At 33.9% G+C, this 17150-nt stretch overlaps 1 protein-coding gene across 1 annotated transcript in view; it reads right to left on the reverse strand.

Annotated features, from left to right (window-relative positions):
- VMP1 (vacuole membrane protein 1) overlaps positions 1 to 17150 on the reverse strand; it is a 118845-nt gene that overhangs the window by 23903 nt on the left and 77792 nt on the right. Inside the window, exon 8 of the mRNA XM_004457608.5 lies at positions 3407 to 3487. Within this exon, the coding sequence (XP_004457665.1) occupies positions 3407 to 3487 (81 nt within the window). The remainder of the gene's footprint in view (positions 1 to 3406; positions 3488 to 17150) is intronic.

The following is a 17150-nucleotide window of genomic DNA, read 5'->3' on the forward strand; positions in this document are numbered from 1 at the left end:
ACCATTATTTGCATTTTTTTTTCATGAGAGCCGAAGGCCATGGAGCCATGTGATATATTTTAGAAAGAAAATCAAGTGTGGAAATATGAGCACACAAATTCAGATGTTTTGAATACTAAGGGCCAGACAAAGAAGTGACTCACAACAAATACCTTTTCCAAACATGCCCACATATCAAGAAGGCTAAAAGACAATTTCATGTAAAACTGCAAAGAAACCACAAACTGTTTTTGAGCACTTCATCCATTTTTCTCCCACAGAAGGACTCTGCCCCTTTGGCTGTTGGCTGAACCATTCAAAAACCACTTAATTTATATATTTTCATTTTCAAACTTCCAAAGGAAGGACTATCTGTTTAAAAAATATTTGCCACATATGTTCTTTTAAAAACAATGCCATCGCTAAGTTAAGATTTAAGCATTCTTTTGTTATCAACACTTGGATTCAATAATTTGCTGGCTTTTTCCCCCATCCAAATTCAAATGCTTCATACAATTTAATCTGTCTTCTTACAACCAAGTGAATAACATCATTTGCATAGTTTTATATCTGCAAGGCCCTTTTTTATATTTTCTTATGTGATCTTCACAACTCCTTGAATTATAACAATTTTCATTTTTTCCTTTCATCACCAGACTCCAAATTATATTGAAATGGGAATGAATTTAAAGGACACAAGATACTTAAATGAAAATAGATGAAAATGAGAATTTCTTAACTAGTTGGATCAATCAGTCTGTGCTGGATACTCTCAGAAGAGCATAATCAACAGACCTATTGTTAGATGTGCATGTTATTTATTCTCCAAAATGAGTATTAACTAAATATATAGAAAGCAAAATTAGATTTTTTAAAAAGATTTATTTATTCTCCCCCCCCCCCCCGGTGTCTTCTTGTCTTCTCTTTGTATCCATTTGCTGTGTGTGTTCTTCTGTGTCTGCTTGTATTCTCATTAGGCAGCTATGGGAATTGATCCTGGGACCTGCTGGAGTGGGAGAGAGATGATCATTCTCTTACGCCACCTCAGCTCCCTGTTCTGCTACGACTCTTATTGTTACTCCTCTGTGTCTCTTGTTGCGTCATTTTGCTGCGCCAGTTCTCCGCGTCGGCTGGCACTCCTGTCATGGATGGCACTCCTGAGTGGGGTAGCACTCCCACATGGGGTGGCATTCCCATTCGGGGCAGCTCTCCCACATGGGCCAGCACTCTGCATGGGCCAGCTTGCCTTTACCAGGAAGCCCTGGGCATTGATGGTAGATGAGAGCCCAACTGCTTGAGCCACATCCATTTCCCACAAAATTAGATTTTAAAAAGCTATGTAACTGCTTTGAGATTTTCTCTCAACTTAGGAGTTTTATTTATCTTAGTCTAAATGTAATGTAAATAACAAGCTTCCTTTTCCTTAAACCAAGGATGTAGAAACAATAAGTATTAAAAAATTCCTAGAGGGCCAAATTGATCCATCAATATATGTGAAATAATGATTATCACTAGCTACATATGAAGAAAAGTGGCTAGTACAGAAAGTGAGTTTTTAGCAGCTAGGACACAGGTATAGATAAGTGTCAAAGAAAAAATATTTTTTGCTTTAAATAAAACAAGGTAAAAAGAATTTCCCCAACTACCTACATTTTACCCAGGAATAATGAGAGCTAATTTTTATTGAATGCTCTGATGTGTCAGGTACTTTCCCAAAGGGCTCTACCTGCATTAATTCACTTAATGCCCACAGTGACGCTATATGGTATCATTAAGGACATTTACAGATGAGAAAAGTGAGATAGACAGGTTAAACAACTTCCCCAGGATAAAGAGCAGAGCAGGACTTGAACCCAGGCAGTGCAGCTATATAGTTTGTTGTACTAAGCCTCCAAGCTTAGTAGAGCTTTAGGTTATGCATTAGGTCTTTTAGCTCAAGCCCATTCTTCTTGGCATCCACAGTATCTTTTACTTATCACTGATTTCAATTGTCTCTACCATTAGATTTCAGGCTTCCTGAGGAGAGGGAATATATCTTTCACTTTTCTTTATTCCTAGCATCCAATTGTTGATATACAGCAGAACTGATCATGGTAAAAATGCTTGGCACTCTCAGAGCATTTATGTTGCAGGGATTGTGCTAGTAACTATGCATGTATTTTCTTAAATCTTCACATCATCCTTTGCAAAGAAGGTCTTACTGCCCCATTTTAAAAATGAGAAAACTGAGGTTCAAAGATTATAACTTGATTGAGGTTACATAGCTAATAAGAAGAATACCTACTTTATGAATCCAAGCCTGCTTGACTCCAAATTCCACTCTCTTTCCACTTTTATCACTCTATAACATACCTACATAACTTGCTCAACTAGTTGAAATCAACACTGTCAATGTATTCTGCATTATTAAGAAAAGTTAGATTATGAAAAATTCTTATCAAGGTCAAGAGACTAATTCAGGCAGATTTATGTTTGGAATTTCCCTATAATGCTGCTATCACATCAGAAACTTTGGAATAAAATGTTTTTGTTTTGCTAGGGGGAAATGCAAAGATGTATTTATTTTCTATTATATAATGGAGAAAGTAGTGTCAGTGGACAATAATTTTGTGAATCTTATTTATAATTACAGCCTCTATCATATCAACTAGGGGCCTAAATATTCTGGCTGCCACTGAATTACCAATAATTGTGTTTGGGCTACCAAAGAAAACTTCGATCAAATTGTTCCACTGCAAATATAACTGTTTCCATTATTTTTAGGAAAGGACCAGGGTGAGCACTTCATGGAATGTCAATTTTACAAAATCTGAATTTTAATACATTAAATTTTAGAAATAAATGGCTTCTTAGTTTAGTGTGGCCAAAGACATTCCTCACTTTGTCACTGATGTTTCCATTACCTATCCAGAAATCAACCTTACTAAAAACAGGTTTTATTGTTATTTTTCATTATTAATGTTTGAAATAAGACTCCCCATCTAGAATTCTGGAAAGAATGTAGTTATAGTGATTCGGGATAAATGCATTCATTATAAATTCTTCATGGGAAAGATGGATTCTTGTCTCTTTTGTTTTTACTGAATTGGGAAAGATGGATTCTTGTCTCTTTTGTTCTTACTGAATAGAGTCATTTAGGTCTAAATTCACCATTGTGTGATGAAATGATTAAAAGTCAAGAAACAGGGTAGTGAATGTAGCTCAATGGTTTAAGTGCTTGCTTTTTCTTTTTTTTCAAAGTCAATAAACAAGAAAATATGAACCTATGCAACAGAAAATACCTCAATTAATAAGATGAATGATTCACATAAATACCTGATAAAAGTGACAGCATTTTTGTACTTTACCAATATATATTTAAAGCAAATAGGATCAAAATATAAACCTAATTTATTGGAATTTCTCACTTTTAATACAATTCACTTACTGAAGCACAGGCCAAAATTCCAAAAAATCCAACCTTCTGTACTAGGTTTTGAACTGCCAGTTTAGCTCGGGAGGCAAAGTCCTGTGTAAAAGGAAGATTTCAAACATTAATGAGAAGTATAATTATTAATGAGAAGGATAGATGGAACTTTCTTAAGTTTGTAATATTAAATATCTCACAGCTTGAAGGCATTGAGTCCTTAATGAGTAAGATCAATGATTGAGAAAATCACAGCAAGTTTTTCACTTAAATAGATACAAATAAAATCCTGACAGACATCCTTTAAAGTTAAACTATTACTGAATTTTAAGAACAAGCCTGGGAAGCAGATGTGGCTCAAGTGATTGAGCTCCCGCATACCACATGGGAGGTCCCTGGTTCAGTTCCTGGTGCCTCCTAAAGAAGACAACAAGCTGGTGCGATGGGTAGGTGTGGCAAGCAGATGCAACAAGAGACATAAGAAGAAAAACATAATGAGAGATGCAACAAAGTAGGGAGTGGAGGTTTCTGGTGCCTTCTAAAGAGGATGAGCAAGACAGAAAGCTGACGCAACAAGATGACACAACAAGAGAAAAAACACAAAGAAAAACACAAAGAGAGATATGACAAAGCAGGGAACGAAGGTGACTCAGGGAATTAGGCAATTCCCTCTCATTTCGGAGGTCCCAAGTTTGGTTCCCAGTGCCTCCTAAAGAAACAAGGAAGATGAACAGGCTCAGCAAGTACAAACAACGAGGGGGTAGAGAGAAATAAATAAATAAAATAAATCTTAAAAAAAAAAAAAAAAAAAGCCAAAGCTTTGTCACTTTATTTTTGGGATTCTCTTTAGGTAATCTAGAGATGAACAACACATCATAAAACAACCATAAACCAACTCTTTATTTTGGAAATACTGGACTACCCCACTCCTCTCTCTCCTTCCACAAATTGCTAGACTTATTACTCCAGTAACAGCATAGAAAATCAGAGTATCTTTCAAGACAGCAAATGATGATACCTCTACTGATCACCAGTCAAAAGATGGAAAAAATGGTTGCATGATAATAATGAAACATTCACGACCCGTAATAGCAACATAACATTGTACATTTGCATAGCCTGCTATAGTTTTATAAAATGTTTTCACAAACATTTCATTTGAGCTGTTCAACAACCAGGGGTATAAGTAGAGCAGACACTACAATATATCCAACCCAAAATTGCAGCCCAGAGAGGTATGTGTTCAAGGTGTTAATGTATTTAAGAGACAAAGCTAATACAAAATTCAATCTTCAGACTCTAAAATCAGTGCTCCCTTTTTTTCACTGTGCAACCTCCTATGCAGGAACATACATTCTTGCCGAATTTCTTCCTTTAGCATGTTAATGCTACACACACACACATTTCTTGGAAGCCTCAACCTGAAATTTGACTTAAATTCTTTTCTGTTTTGAAAATGCATATGATGCTTGTGTTACTATGAACCAAATATTTTGTGTAACATATTGTATGATTTTTTAAAAATTATATGTATCTAGTACATTTAATTGAGAAATGTATGTTTTTATTCAACTGTTTTTTCTTTTTAATTATTGTTTATATTTTCAATTATTAAATGTATAAAGTTAAAGAAAAAAAGGAAATGCATATGTTTAAATACACACTACAATGAAAAATGTTCATATGATGAAAATTTAAGCTAATATGTGAACATTACATCACAGAACCTCTTCTTCCTTTAGTCCAACGCTTCAATAGAAAATAATCTTACAGAAAGGTGAAAAGAGGAAGGACAAAAAATCATGTATTTTGCTTCCAACCATGTGTATCCCTTTACATTCATGTTAAAGATATTGTAAGCAAATCATGGGGGTGGAGGTGAAAGGAGCAGCCCATACTAAAATAACCTTACACAAAAAATAAAAATAAAAAAAAACCTTAATGAGAAAAGAATTATCTAGGAAAAGTTCCTAGTACAATTGACATGAATTTTAGGCATTTCATGGACTAGGAGCAGGGTTTAAAGCCAGAAATGCAAACTGCTTGAAAATCATCTCTCTCTGATAACCAAATTTGCTTATTTTTACTTTTTAAAAAACACCTTGACAAATAATATTACATACAGTAGCCCCAACAAGTTATCATAATAATGAATACTGAAAATGTTGTTTTTATATCTTCCTTCCATTTACCTACTGAAGATGAGGTCAAAAGGAATTAAACCAATAAACTGTATTACTGTAAAAAGCAATTTTGCCATTTTATAATTTATTTCCTAAAAATAATAAAATTTTCTTTTTGGGAATAGGCTTACTATTTTAGAAGTATATGCACGCAGTCAGGATAAAAAGCAAGTGAGGGAAACGGACTTTGGCCCAGTGGTTAGGGCGTCCGTCTACCACATGGGAGGCCTGCGGTTCAAGCCCCGGGCCTCCTTGACCCGTGTGGAGCTGGCCCATGCGCAGTGCTGATGCGCGCAAGGAGTGCCGCGCCATGCAGGGCGTCCCCCGCGTAGTGGAGCCCCACGCGCAAGGAGTGCACCCATAAGGAGAGCCGCCCAGCGCGAAGGAGGGAGCAGCCTGCCGAGGAATGGTGCCGCCCACACTTCCAGTGCCGCTGACGACAACAGAAGCGGACAAAGAAACAAGAAACAAGACGCAGCAAAAAGACACAGAAAACAGACAACCGGGGGAGGGGAGGGGAATTAAATAAATAAAAATAAATAAATCTTTAAAAAAAAAAAAAAAAAAAAAAAAAAAAAGCAAGTGAATGTCATTTTTTAAAAATGGGGGGAGAAAAGGGACTGTTTCCACTAAAAAGAGATCTGAGAAACATAACACCCTGCAATGGACGAACCCTATTTGGACCCTGATTTGGACATATATTTTTGAGGTATCTGGTGATATGAATATTAAGAGTATTATTATTTGTTAATTTTTGGAAAATGTGATAATCATATAATGCTTTTATTTTTAGTGCCTAGTAGAATATGCAGGGATGAGTGACATATTTGGTATTTGTTTTAAAATAGTTTGGGAAGAATAAAAAAGAAAGCAATAAAGAAAAACAGAAAAAAGGGGAGGATGAAACACATATGGCAAATAATTGATAACTATAAAAAGACAAACAACCCAATGAAAAAATGGGCAAAGGGCTTGCATAGACATTTCTCCAAAGATATACAAATGGCAAATACGCACATGAAAAGAGGCTCAACCTTAGTCATTAGGGAAATGCAAATCAAAACCACAGTGGGATAACATTAGACAACTATGACAATGATTATCATAAAATAAAAAATGGAAAATAATAAGAGTTGGTGAGGACATGGAGAAATTGGGACACTTGAATGCTGCTGTTGGGAATGTAAAATGGTGCAGCTACTATAGAAAACAGTTTGGCAGGTCCTCAAAAAAAGTTGAACACAAAATTACCATATGATCTATCAATTCCTCATTTAGGTATATATACCCCAGAGAATTAAAAACAGGCACTCAAACATTTACTTGTACACAGATGATGAAGGCAGAATTATTTACAATAGTTTAAAGGTAGAAAGAACCCAAGTATCCATTAAGAGATGGATAAACAAAATGAGCTATACAATGGAATAGTATTCAACCATGAAAAGGAAGGAAGTTCTGATACATATGACAACATGAATGAACCTTGAAGACATCGTGTTGAGTGAAATAAGTCAGATATTATCTGAGTCCTCTTACATGAAAAGGTTTTGGTGACAGATGGTGGTGATGGAGGAACTTTTTAAAAAAACTTTTATTGTAGTAGTATATATATATAGCTCAAAATTTCCCATTTTAACCACTAAGAGTATACTAATTCAATGATATTAATTCCATTCAAAACTTCAGGTAGCATAACATTTAAATGGAATTAATACTGTTGAATTATACACTTAAAATGGTTAATTGTGTTATATATGTCACCACAATAAAATATATATTGATAATTGTTAAATCTGGGTGAAAGGGATATAGGTGTTCATTACACTATTTATTTTGTGCATGTTTGGCATTTTTTATAACAAAATTTTTTAAAAAATTGCCATTTAATTCTTAGCACTATTTTTAACATGCTGAACATTATCAATAGAATCACAACTCAAAATGTGTTATACCATTATTCTTATGGGTTAAAATGCAGGGCTATGAAAATATGAATATTATTATCCTAAAAACCAAGCCAGTTACACAGATTTAATATTTTTAAACAACTGAACTGCAGCAAAGGGCATTCTATTTTTTTTTTCTTTATAAGAGAAGTTGTAGACTTACAGACCAAGCAATCGTACATAAAATACAGGATTTCCATATACCACCCTATTATTAAAAACTTGTACTAGTGGAGAACATTTGTTACAATTGATGATAGCAAATTTTTATAATGTACTATTAACTGTATAGTTCATAGTTTAATTTAGGGTTCAGTGTTTGTGAGGGCATTCTGTTTTTATTCAGATTTTCAACTAAAGATTAATTTTCTTAAATTTGACATCTATATTAGTCAGCCAAAGAGGTGCTGATGCGAAATACCAGATATCTGTTGGTTTTTATAAAGGGAATTTATTTGGGGTAGAAACTTACAGTTATCAGGTCATAAAGCATAAGTTACCTCCCTCACCAAAATCTTTCGCCACATTTTGGGACAAGATGGCTGCCAACATTTGCCAGGGTTCAGTCTTCCTGGGTTACTCTCTTCCTGGGGTTCATTTCTCTCTGGGCTCAGCTCCTCTATTTTCTCCACAAGGTCTGCTGTAGACTAGAGGCTCTCTAGGCTTTGCCTCTCTCCATAAGGCCAGTTGTAGACAATCAGGTGACAGGCTGTGTCTCTCCCTGGGGCTCGAGTCTCTCCAGGCTCAGCTGCTCTGCTCCTTTGTGTGCTTACATCCCAGGCTCCAGCTCAAAAATCCAACTAACTCTTCTGTCACGTTGTTTTCTGACGCAGCCCAATCAAACCCTAATCACAATTTAATCATGCCCAGAGGAAAAGACCAGTTTACAAACATAATCCAATATTTCTTTTTGGAAGTCATCAATAATAACAAACTGCTACAATAGCTATTGCATTAAGTGAGAATTTTTTAAATTTAAAAAACTGTTTAAGACTATATAATTGCTTTTCCTAAATAGCTTGTTTTTTACATTTAATAGTTGAAAATATAAACAATAATTAAAAAGAAAAAGAAAACACCGTTGAATAAAAACATACATTTCTCTATTAAATGTACTGGATACAAAGAATTTTTTTTTTAATCATACAATATTTTACACAATTATATAGCTTGTTTTAAGAGAAATGGCATTTCTATATAATTTTAATAATTAATGCCCAAATTACTAAATTTGTAATTCATTTGAAGCACTAAATAAAAATGGTTAAGGCATATGAGTAGCAATGTTTTACAATGATTAAATATCAACGAATACTATGAGATTATAAACTAATTATGAAACTCTAATTACTATAGTTAAGAATTAAAAATGTAAAATAAGGAAAACGCTTTCTTCTGTAGCCCTAGGGATCTTTGTAGCAAATCTTCTTTAGAGGTAAGATTACATAGTTGAATTGAATCTTCTTTAGAAAGGCAAGATTACATTCAATTGCAAAGAAAAAGTAAAACAAACAAAAAACCTATACAAATTTTATTCTAAAGACATCTTTCTATATTTATAGATTTTTTTTAAATTAGAGAAATTGTAGCTTTACACATAAACCAGGCAGAAAATACAGAATTCCCAAAACATCTCCAAAACTCTGTACCCCCCAGTTTTCCCTATTAATATTTTGTGTGGTACCCTTGTTACAAGTGATGAAAGAATATTATTAAACTATACATCTATAGTTGACATTAGGCTTCACTGTGTCATATAGCCCTTTATTATTATCATTTAAAAAAATCTTTACTCTGGTAACATGTAAACCTAAAACTTCCCCTTTTAGCTACAAATATATAATACAAATGATATTAATTATACTCACAATGTTGGGCTACCATCACCACCATCCATCATCAAAAGTGTTTTATTACTCCAAACTGACATATATGAGAATTTTTCTAGCATAGCATTTATATAGCTCTAAATATAAATTATTGTAAAAAATTAGTTTTTCTACATAAAATGACATAGATTAGAGCAACAAAGTGTTGTATTTAGAAGGTTTTGTGTCCTTTTTTTCCCATTAAAGTTAATTTCAATGTTTTAAAAATTATATATTTATCTTTATATCAGTGAAAAAGTTTATCTAAACAAGTAGAAATGTCCCCCTTTTAAAAAAAAATTCAAGCTGGCATGTCTTACAAGGAAAACAAGTTAAGTGCCTTTTTAATGGGGAGTAGACTTTTTAAAAAGACTGAAAGTGAACTGCTGAAAATGGATTTCATAAATCTTACTATGTGTTTAACACAAAGAGTGACCATGCTACTTTCAGTTCCTAAAATTCCCCGCCTCCTAGATCTTTCACAATATTCTCGGAATTAAAATTACATTTATAGATTTAACAGTCTGTGGAGACTTATTTATATTAAATTAATGAAGTCTGTACAATTATTTTCATTAAAGAAAACAGTAGCAGAATGTGAAACTTGAGGGACAATTTTCTTGCCTTTTTCCCTTGCTAGTGTAATGAAAACACAAACTCAGGGAAGCACTATATTAGTATTTGTACCAAATCTAAAATATTTTAACACAATAAAATAACTCATTTAGATTCATAAACACAATTATATTTTGTTTTTATTTTCAACTTATTTCATTTTTAAAGCCATTTGTACAAAACATACTGCATTTCTTTTTAACATTCTAGTCAATGTAATTTAATTGAAAATACTTTTATTGTCTACATGTTAAATTTAATTTTACTTTCCTTATTGCTCCAAAGATTTGAATGTTCTTTATTTTTTTTTAAACTTCAGTACCTTTTCATTATTTGTAAATTAGTAGCTCTTTCTTAATGTGTTGATTTTAGAGTAGTTTTGTCTATATGTTATATTTATATTCCCAACTGCCTTAAAACATAGAAGAAGAAATTTACTGCACGTAAATTATTTCTCAATAAACACACACACAACCAACACCACCAAAAAATATTTTCCCTCAATGTTTCTTCAAAGAAGCATTTTAAACAAATGTTGCTTTTCTTTTTAAACCATCAAATAAATAAGCCAAGAAAAATGTGCACTAATAATGAAGAACAATATTTTAAAGCAAAACAGAAGAAAAAAATTACCAAAATATTAATACATTGGTATTCAATATTCACGTTAAATATCAAAGGAAATTAATATCTTATTTTTAAGGTTTTTGTCTAGTTGTGGGAACAATGTAATAAGTCCCATTTGATTACTTCCTCAATTTCTAGTCTTCATTTTATCTAAAAACCTGTACAACTGAAAACAAATCTTTTACTAGTTTCATTTCTCTGGATTCACATTTCACAACTTTAACCTATTTCACAATTTAAGTACCAACCAAAAAAACATCATTAATGAAGTTTCTCTAGTTCTTCATAAATAAGTAGCATGCATTTACAATTAATAGTCATATCTCATTTTTTATTTCCACAGAAATAAACAAACTTTGAGGTAAAAAAAAATTACCTTCCTCATCTCCACCCCACCCATAGTGGTTATGTGTATAACCAATCATGCTTCTGAAAGTGAGAGTAAGAGACACTGGGAAAATTTCTTCAATAATAGAAAAGTTACAATAAGTACTTATCACTCAGATTTCAAGGACTAAGAAAGAAAAACAAACTCTAAGGTATGGATATTGCCCCATTACTTCCTCACATTTCTTATTTCTAAGAAAGAGATCTATGATTAAGACTTAAGAGAAACTACAAGGGCTATTTATAATTAATGTGGAAAATACTAATCTTTGAATCTAAAGATGTCAACTTGGAGATAAATGAAATAACTTTTATGTTCGAGTGATAACAGTAAAACTCTTTTTAGTTTGATGATGGCTGCCTATAGGAAAAGTTCTCTTTAAAAGAAATAGAAAATCCCTAAACATGTTAAATGAGTGTAATATTACTGTAGATACATATATATTTGGTTAGTATCTTATGAAAGTTGGAGTTGCTGCCTAATCATTGTGATGGTATTAAGTCAGCAGTTTTACAAATTACCTGTCCTCTTAACTCATATATTAAAATTGCTGCTGAGCTCATCTCAATTTGGGGTTAAGGGTGCTCCACATGGAGCAAATGTTTCAATAATAATCCCTTCTGTGTAGTGGGAATTTATGCTAAAATACACTGTATTTGTGACGCTCTTGTTACCTTCTAAAAATGAGAGGCTGGTTCCTATGTCCTACTCAAATGTGCAGTGCCAAGCAAATAAAATGAAATTAAGCAGAAACGGAACTAAATAGTAATGACAACAATATTATAAACTGTTTCAGCATAGTGCTCAATGACTCTGAAATACTAACTTGTTAATAAGACCCTAATAGCCACACAATTAACTATTTTCTACAATGAAATCTTACTACACATTGAATCATAAAATTAAAGGGTACGATTCATTAATATCTTCATAGAAACTGCAATGTAACATTGAAGTATTTGCCTAGGTTTTAAAATGTTACCTTTAAATAACTGAGGTATATTTTTTATAAAATCACAAATCATTTATTCTGTTTTTCTATTATAACATAATGGACTGAAAAACACTTATGGGATAAAGACTGTGGTTAGGAAATATATTCTAGAATTACAGAGAAAGGAAGGATTATTAACTTGATGAAACAAAGTGATTGTGACAGTAAGGACGTAGTTAAAAATTTTTTAATTGCTACTTATAGATGTTAGATTACAAAATGCACACCCACTCACCAAGAGAAGGTGATTAGAACTGAGTTGTGCAACTTCTCATGAAAATGAGATGTTTTAATAACCAACTGATGGCTTTTACCTTAATCAGATATGATTATAGGAATGCCTATTTTTCTGGAAATTAGGTTAAAACTCTTTAATATAATATGCAAACAGAATACATCACATTAACACATTTCAGAAAAGCAAAGACTTTTTATTCTGAAAATAAATAAGATTTACAAGTTTAAGAAGTAATTATTCATAAAACATGTAATAAAAAATTTAGACCTCTCATCTATGAAAATCATGAAGGTATGCCTAAAAATTAACAGAAGCAAAGAATGTTCAACTATTTTATGAAACAGTAAGAAACATTTACTTTGGCAATTAGCTAAATGTATGTAGTAAGTACCGAAAAGCTAGAAATCTGAAAAGAAGATTCAGATATTTTTTCCTACCCACATTCGTATATTTCTATTATCTAGTGCAGTTCTATTAGACTGCAAGTTGTGAAAATTTAGTGAGTTTTAAATAGCATCTTGTTTATTAATGAATAGAATAAAAACATGAGAACAATGCATATGATACAAGTGAAATGTTTATTTCATGTAGACATATACTTTGGTTCTGGGTGGTGAAGTACAAAGTCTTTTATTCTGACTACAGTAAAACAAACAAACAAAAAAGTCCAAAAGCCACTGATCTAGAGGCAACTGTGCTTGTTGTAGGTTTTGAGTCACTTCCACCAAGATATACTCTTCAGAAATTATGTGAGATTTGATCATTAGGATTTTGTTTTACTTAAAAATAGAAATGAGATAATGCTCTGTTACCAGCACATATTTCAGAATGACGTATCCAAAACAGAAAGCTATCAACTACTTCTGGGTCAACATCTGAATCAAGTAGATTTCTGGAAGTACTGATGTATTTCTGCTAACAAACCTACTATATTTTTTGGGGGTGGTGGTGGTGTAAAAGTATTTTAAGTTGAGGTACATCCATACAGTAAAGCATACAAAATCTAAAAATGTACATCTTGAAAAATTTTACAGGGAACACACCCATATTACTACCACCCAGATCCAAATATAAAACATGACCAAAATTCCAGAACCACCCTGGTGGCACTCCTACTGCTAAAAAACCACTATCAGTGACTTCTAATAGCATAGATTACCTTTGCCATTTTAAATGTTATATAAATGGAATTATACAGTTGTCTTTTTGTGTCTGGCTTCTTTAAGGCAACTTTATGACCATGTGATTCATCCATGCTGTTGCACATGTAGCAGTAGTTAATGTGTTGCTGTTACTGTATGGCATTCCATTGAATGAATTTACCACAATAAATTTATCTGTACTACTGTTGATGGTAGGGATGTTTCCAGCTTGGGGTTATTATGAATACAGCACCTATAAACATTTTTGTACAAGTCTTGGTGTGCCTTTCTGTTGGGTATTTTTGTGCAAATGAAATTGCTAGAGGATAGGGTATGCATATGTTTAATTTTAGTACATTCTACCCAATAGTTTTCAAAAGTGATTATAACGAAGTATTCTTTATATTGTTCCCATGTTGTCAAATTATCATAATTCTCAACTGAAAAAAATTTTTTAAAGATTTTTCTCTCCTACAAGTATGTCTGTGGGAATTACAGCTTTCATAATGCAAACATGAAGACTGAATAAACTCAAGTGACAAAACAGGAGGAAAAGAAATGTTTGAAGTTAAGTCTTTTTTGTTTGTTTTTAATATTTATTTTTATTTCTCTCTCTCCCCTTCCCCCCTTCCCCCCCTAGTTGTCTGTTCTCTGTGTCCATTCACTGTGTGTTCTTCTGTGTTCACTTGTATCCTTCTCAGGGGCACTGGGAATCTGTGTTTCTTTTTTTGTTCTTGTTGAGTCATCTTGCTGCGTCAGCTCTCTGTGTGTGCGGCGCCACTCCTGGGCAGGCTGGACTTTCTTTTGCGCTGGGCGGCTCTCCTTACAGGGCACACTCCTTGCATATGGGGCTCCCCTATGTGGCGGAAACCTCTGCATGACACGGCACTCCTTGCGCGCATCAGCACTGCGTGTGGGCCAGCTCCACACAGGTCAGGGAGGCCCTGGGTTTGACCTGTGGACCTCCTATGTGGTAGGCTGATGCTCTATCCATTGAGCCAAGTCTGCTTCCCTGAAGCAGTTTTTAAAAGACAACTTACAGTCTCTTGAAAGCTACTTTCAGTTTACTTAAACATAAGATAAAGAAAACAGAGATAACTGCTTAGAAAAAAAAGTATTTTCCAATCATGAGGAATTTTAGAAAACAAAATACAATATTCCTCAGAAGCCAGAATTCTTACTTAAAATCAATTAAATTCAACCAAATAAATCTGGTAACTACTATGTGCAAGGTATTATAGAATCAAAAGATGAGGACACTGTGGTTCATTCACTAATTCATTTAACAGATGTTGACCAAATTTACTGCATGCCTAACCCTATTTGCAGGAGTTGAGGATACAGCACTGAATCAAACTGGTAACATTCTGTGCCCTTGTGGAGCTTAAATTCTAGTGGGAGAAGACAGAACTTAACTTCAGAATTGAGTAAATTATATGGTATATTACGAGTAAAAAGTGCTATGTGTTAAATACAATGGGAAGGGATGGAAGGGCAGATTAGGTTGGTGCAAAAGTAAATGCGGTTTTTCATTGTTGAAATTTGCCGTTTTATATGGCATACATTCTTAAATAAATGTGGTTATATTATAAACCATTTCAATGTGCATTTCTCACTTTATGTTTTTTTGCTAATGACATTATTTTCTGTTTATTTTATATTTCATTTTAGACTATGGAAATGATTTTAGGCAAAAGGCAAATTTAAGTGATTTTCTTATTTAAGTTCAAAATGGGTCTTAAAGCAGTGGAGACAACTCGCAATATCGACAATGCCTTTGGCCAGGAACTGCTAATAAGCATACAGTTCAGTGGAGGTTCAAGAAGTTCTGCAAGAGATGTGAGCCTTGAAGAGGAGGGGTGTAGTGGCCAGCCACTGTAAGTTGACAACGACCAACTGAGAGCAATCACTGAAGCTGATCCTCTTCCAACTACACGAGAACTTGCCAAAGAACTCAACACCGACCATTCTTCAGTTGTTTGGCATTTGAAGTGAATTGGAAAGGTGAAAAAGCTCGATAAGTGGGTGCCTCTTGAGCTCACTGAAAATTTAAAAAATCATAATTTTGAAGTGTTGTCTTCTCTTATTCTATGCAACAACAATGAACTACTTCTTGATCAGATTGTGATGAGTGACGAAAAGTAGATTTTATATGACAACCAGTGACGACCAGTTCAGTGGTTGGACCGAGAAGCTCCAAAGTACTTCCGAAAGCCAAACTTGGCACCAAAAAAAGGTCATGGTCAGTTTGGTGGTCCGCTGTTGGTCTGATCCACTATAGCTTTCTGAATCCTGACAAAACCATTACATCTGAGAAGTATGCTCAGCAAATTGGTGAAATGCACTGAAAACTGTAATGTCTGCAGCTGGCATTGGTCAACAGAAAGGGCCCAATTCTTCTCCACGACGACACCCGACTGCAGTCGTACAACCAATGCCTCAAAAGTTGAACAAATTAGACTATGAAGTTTTGCTTCATCTGCCCTATTCACCTTACCTCTCGCCAACAGATGACCACTTCTTCAAGCATCTCGACAACTTTTTGCAGGAAAAACACTTCCACAACCAGCAGGATGCAGAAGATGCTTCAAATCCTGAAATATGGATTTTTTACACTACAGGAATATACAAACTTATTTCTCATTGACAAAATATGTTGATTGTAATGGTTCTTATTTTGATTAATAAAGATGTTTTTGAGCCTAGTTATAATGACTTAAAATTCACAGTCCAAAACCACAATTCCTTTTGCACTAACCTAATAATTTTTAATAGGGTAATCAAAGAAAGCCTCACAGAAAAAGTGCCATTTGATAAAAAATCTAAAGCAGTCAGGGAGTAAGTATTGTTGATATCTAGGGAAAGAGAGTACCAGTAAGTTTTTTTCGTTGGGAGATAATTAATCTAGTGTGTGAATGTGGGGGGTAAGAGGTAGTGGCTAAAGAGAGATGAAGAGAGAGATGATGACCGAGAAAACCTACAATGCAAAAGAGGGGAAAAAAAGATGAAATGTGCTCTGGAGGAGAGAATTAGATTGCAAATACTATGAATTTTACAGTCTTTCTGCAATATCAAAATGATAAGGCTTAGATGACATTAAGTCTTTTAACTTCTCTGAGCTACATTTTCTTTCTTTACCTTTTCTTTAAAGTGGTAATGATAATATCCATCACTATGATAGATATGGGACAAAATGTTTTAGACTAAAGTTATACTGCTCAGTAAATGTCAAAAGATTAAAAACCTTGACACCAAATAAAATAAAATATCCTGCCAGAGTGCTCAGTGAGACTTTATAATGAGCTCAGAACTGGTGCAGTCTCACAACTAATGGGATAACAGGGTTTTGTTTTGTTTTTAATTTCAACAGAGAGAAAAGAAAAAGATTAATATCAAGGAAAGAAGGATGGAAGGTAGGCAAGAGGCAAGGATGAAAATGCACTTAAGAATTGAATGCTTATTGAATCTGCCCTGCACTGGCACCAAATTAGTTTATCATAAAATTCTCCATTAAGAAGGTGGACATGGGTGAGCTTTCTTTCCCTGAATGCTGGTTTGTTTGTTTAAGATTTTATTTATTTATTTCTCCCACTGACTGTGTGTTCTTCTGTGTCTGCTTATATTCTCATTAGGCAGCTCCAGGAATCAATCCTGGGACCTTCCAGAGTGGGAGAGAGGTGATCAATCTTTTGTGCCACCTCAGGTTCCTGGTCTGCAGCATCTCTTATTCTCTACTCTGTGTTCTTTTTGTTGCATCTTCT

The sequence above is a fragment of the Dasypus novemcinctus genome, chromosome 21 (genome assembly GCF_030445035.2).
Source record: "Dasypus novemcinctus isolate mDasNov1 chromosome 21, mDasNov1.1.hap2, whole genome shotgun sequence".
Lineage (NCBI taxonomy): Eukaryota > Metazoa > Chordata > Mammalia > Cingulata > Dasypodidae > Dasypus > Dasypus novemcinctus.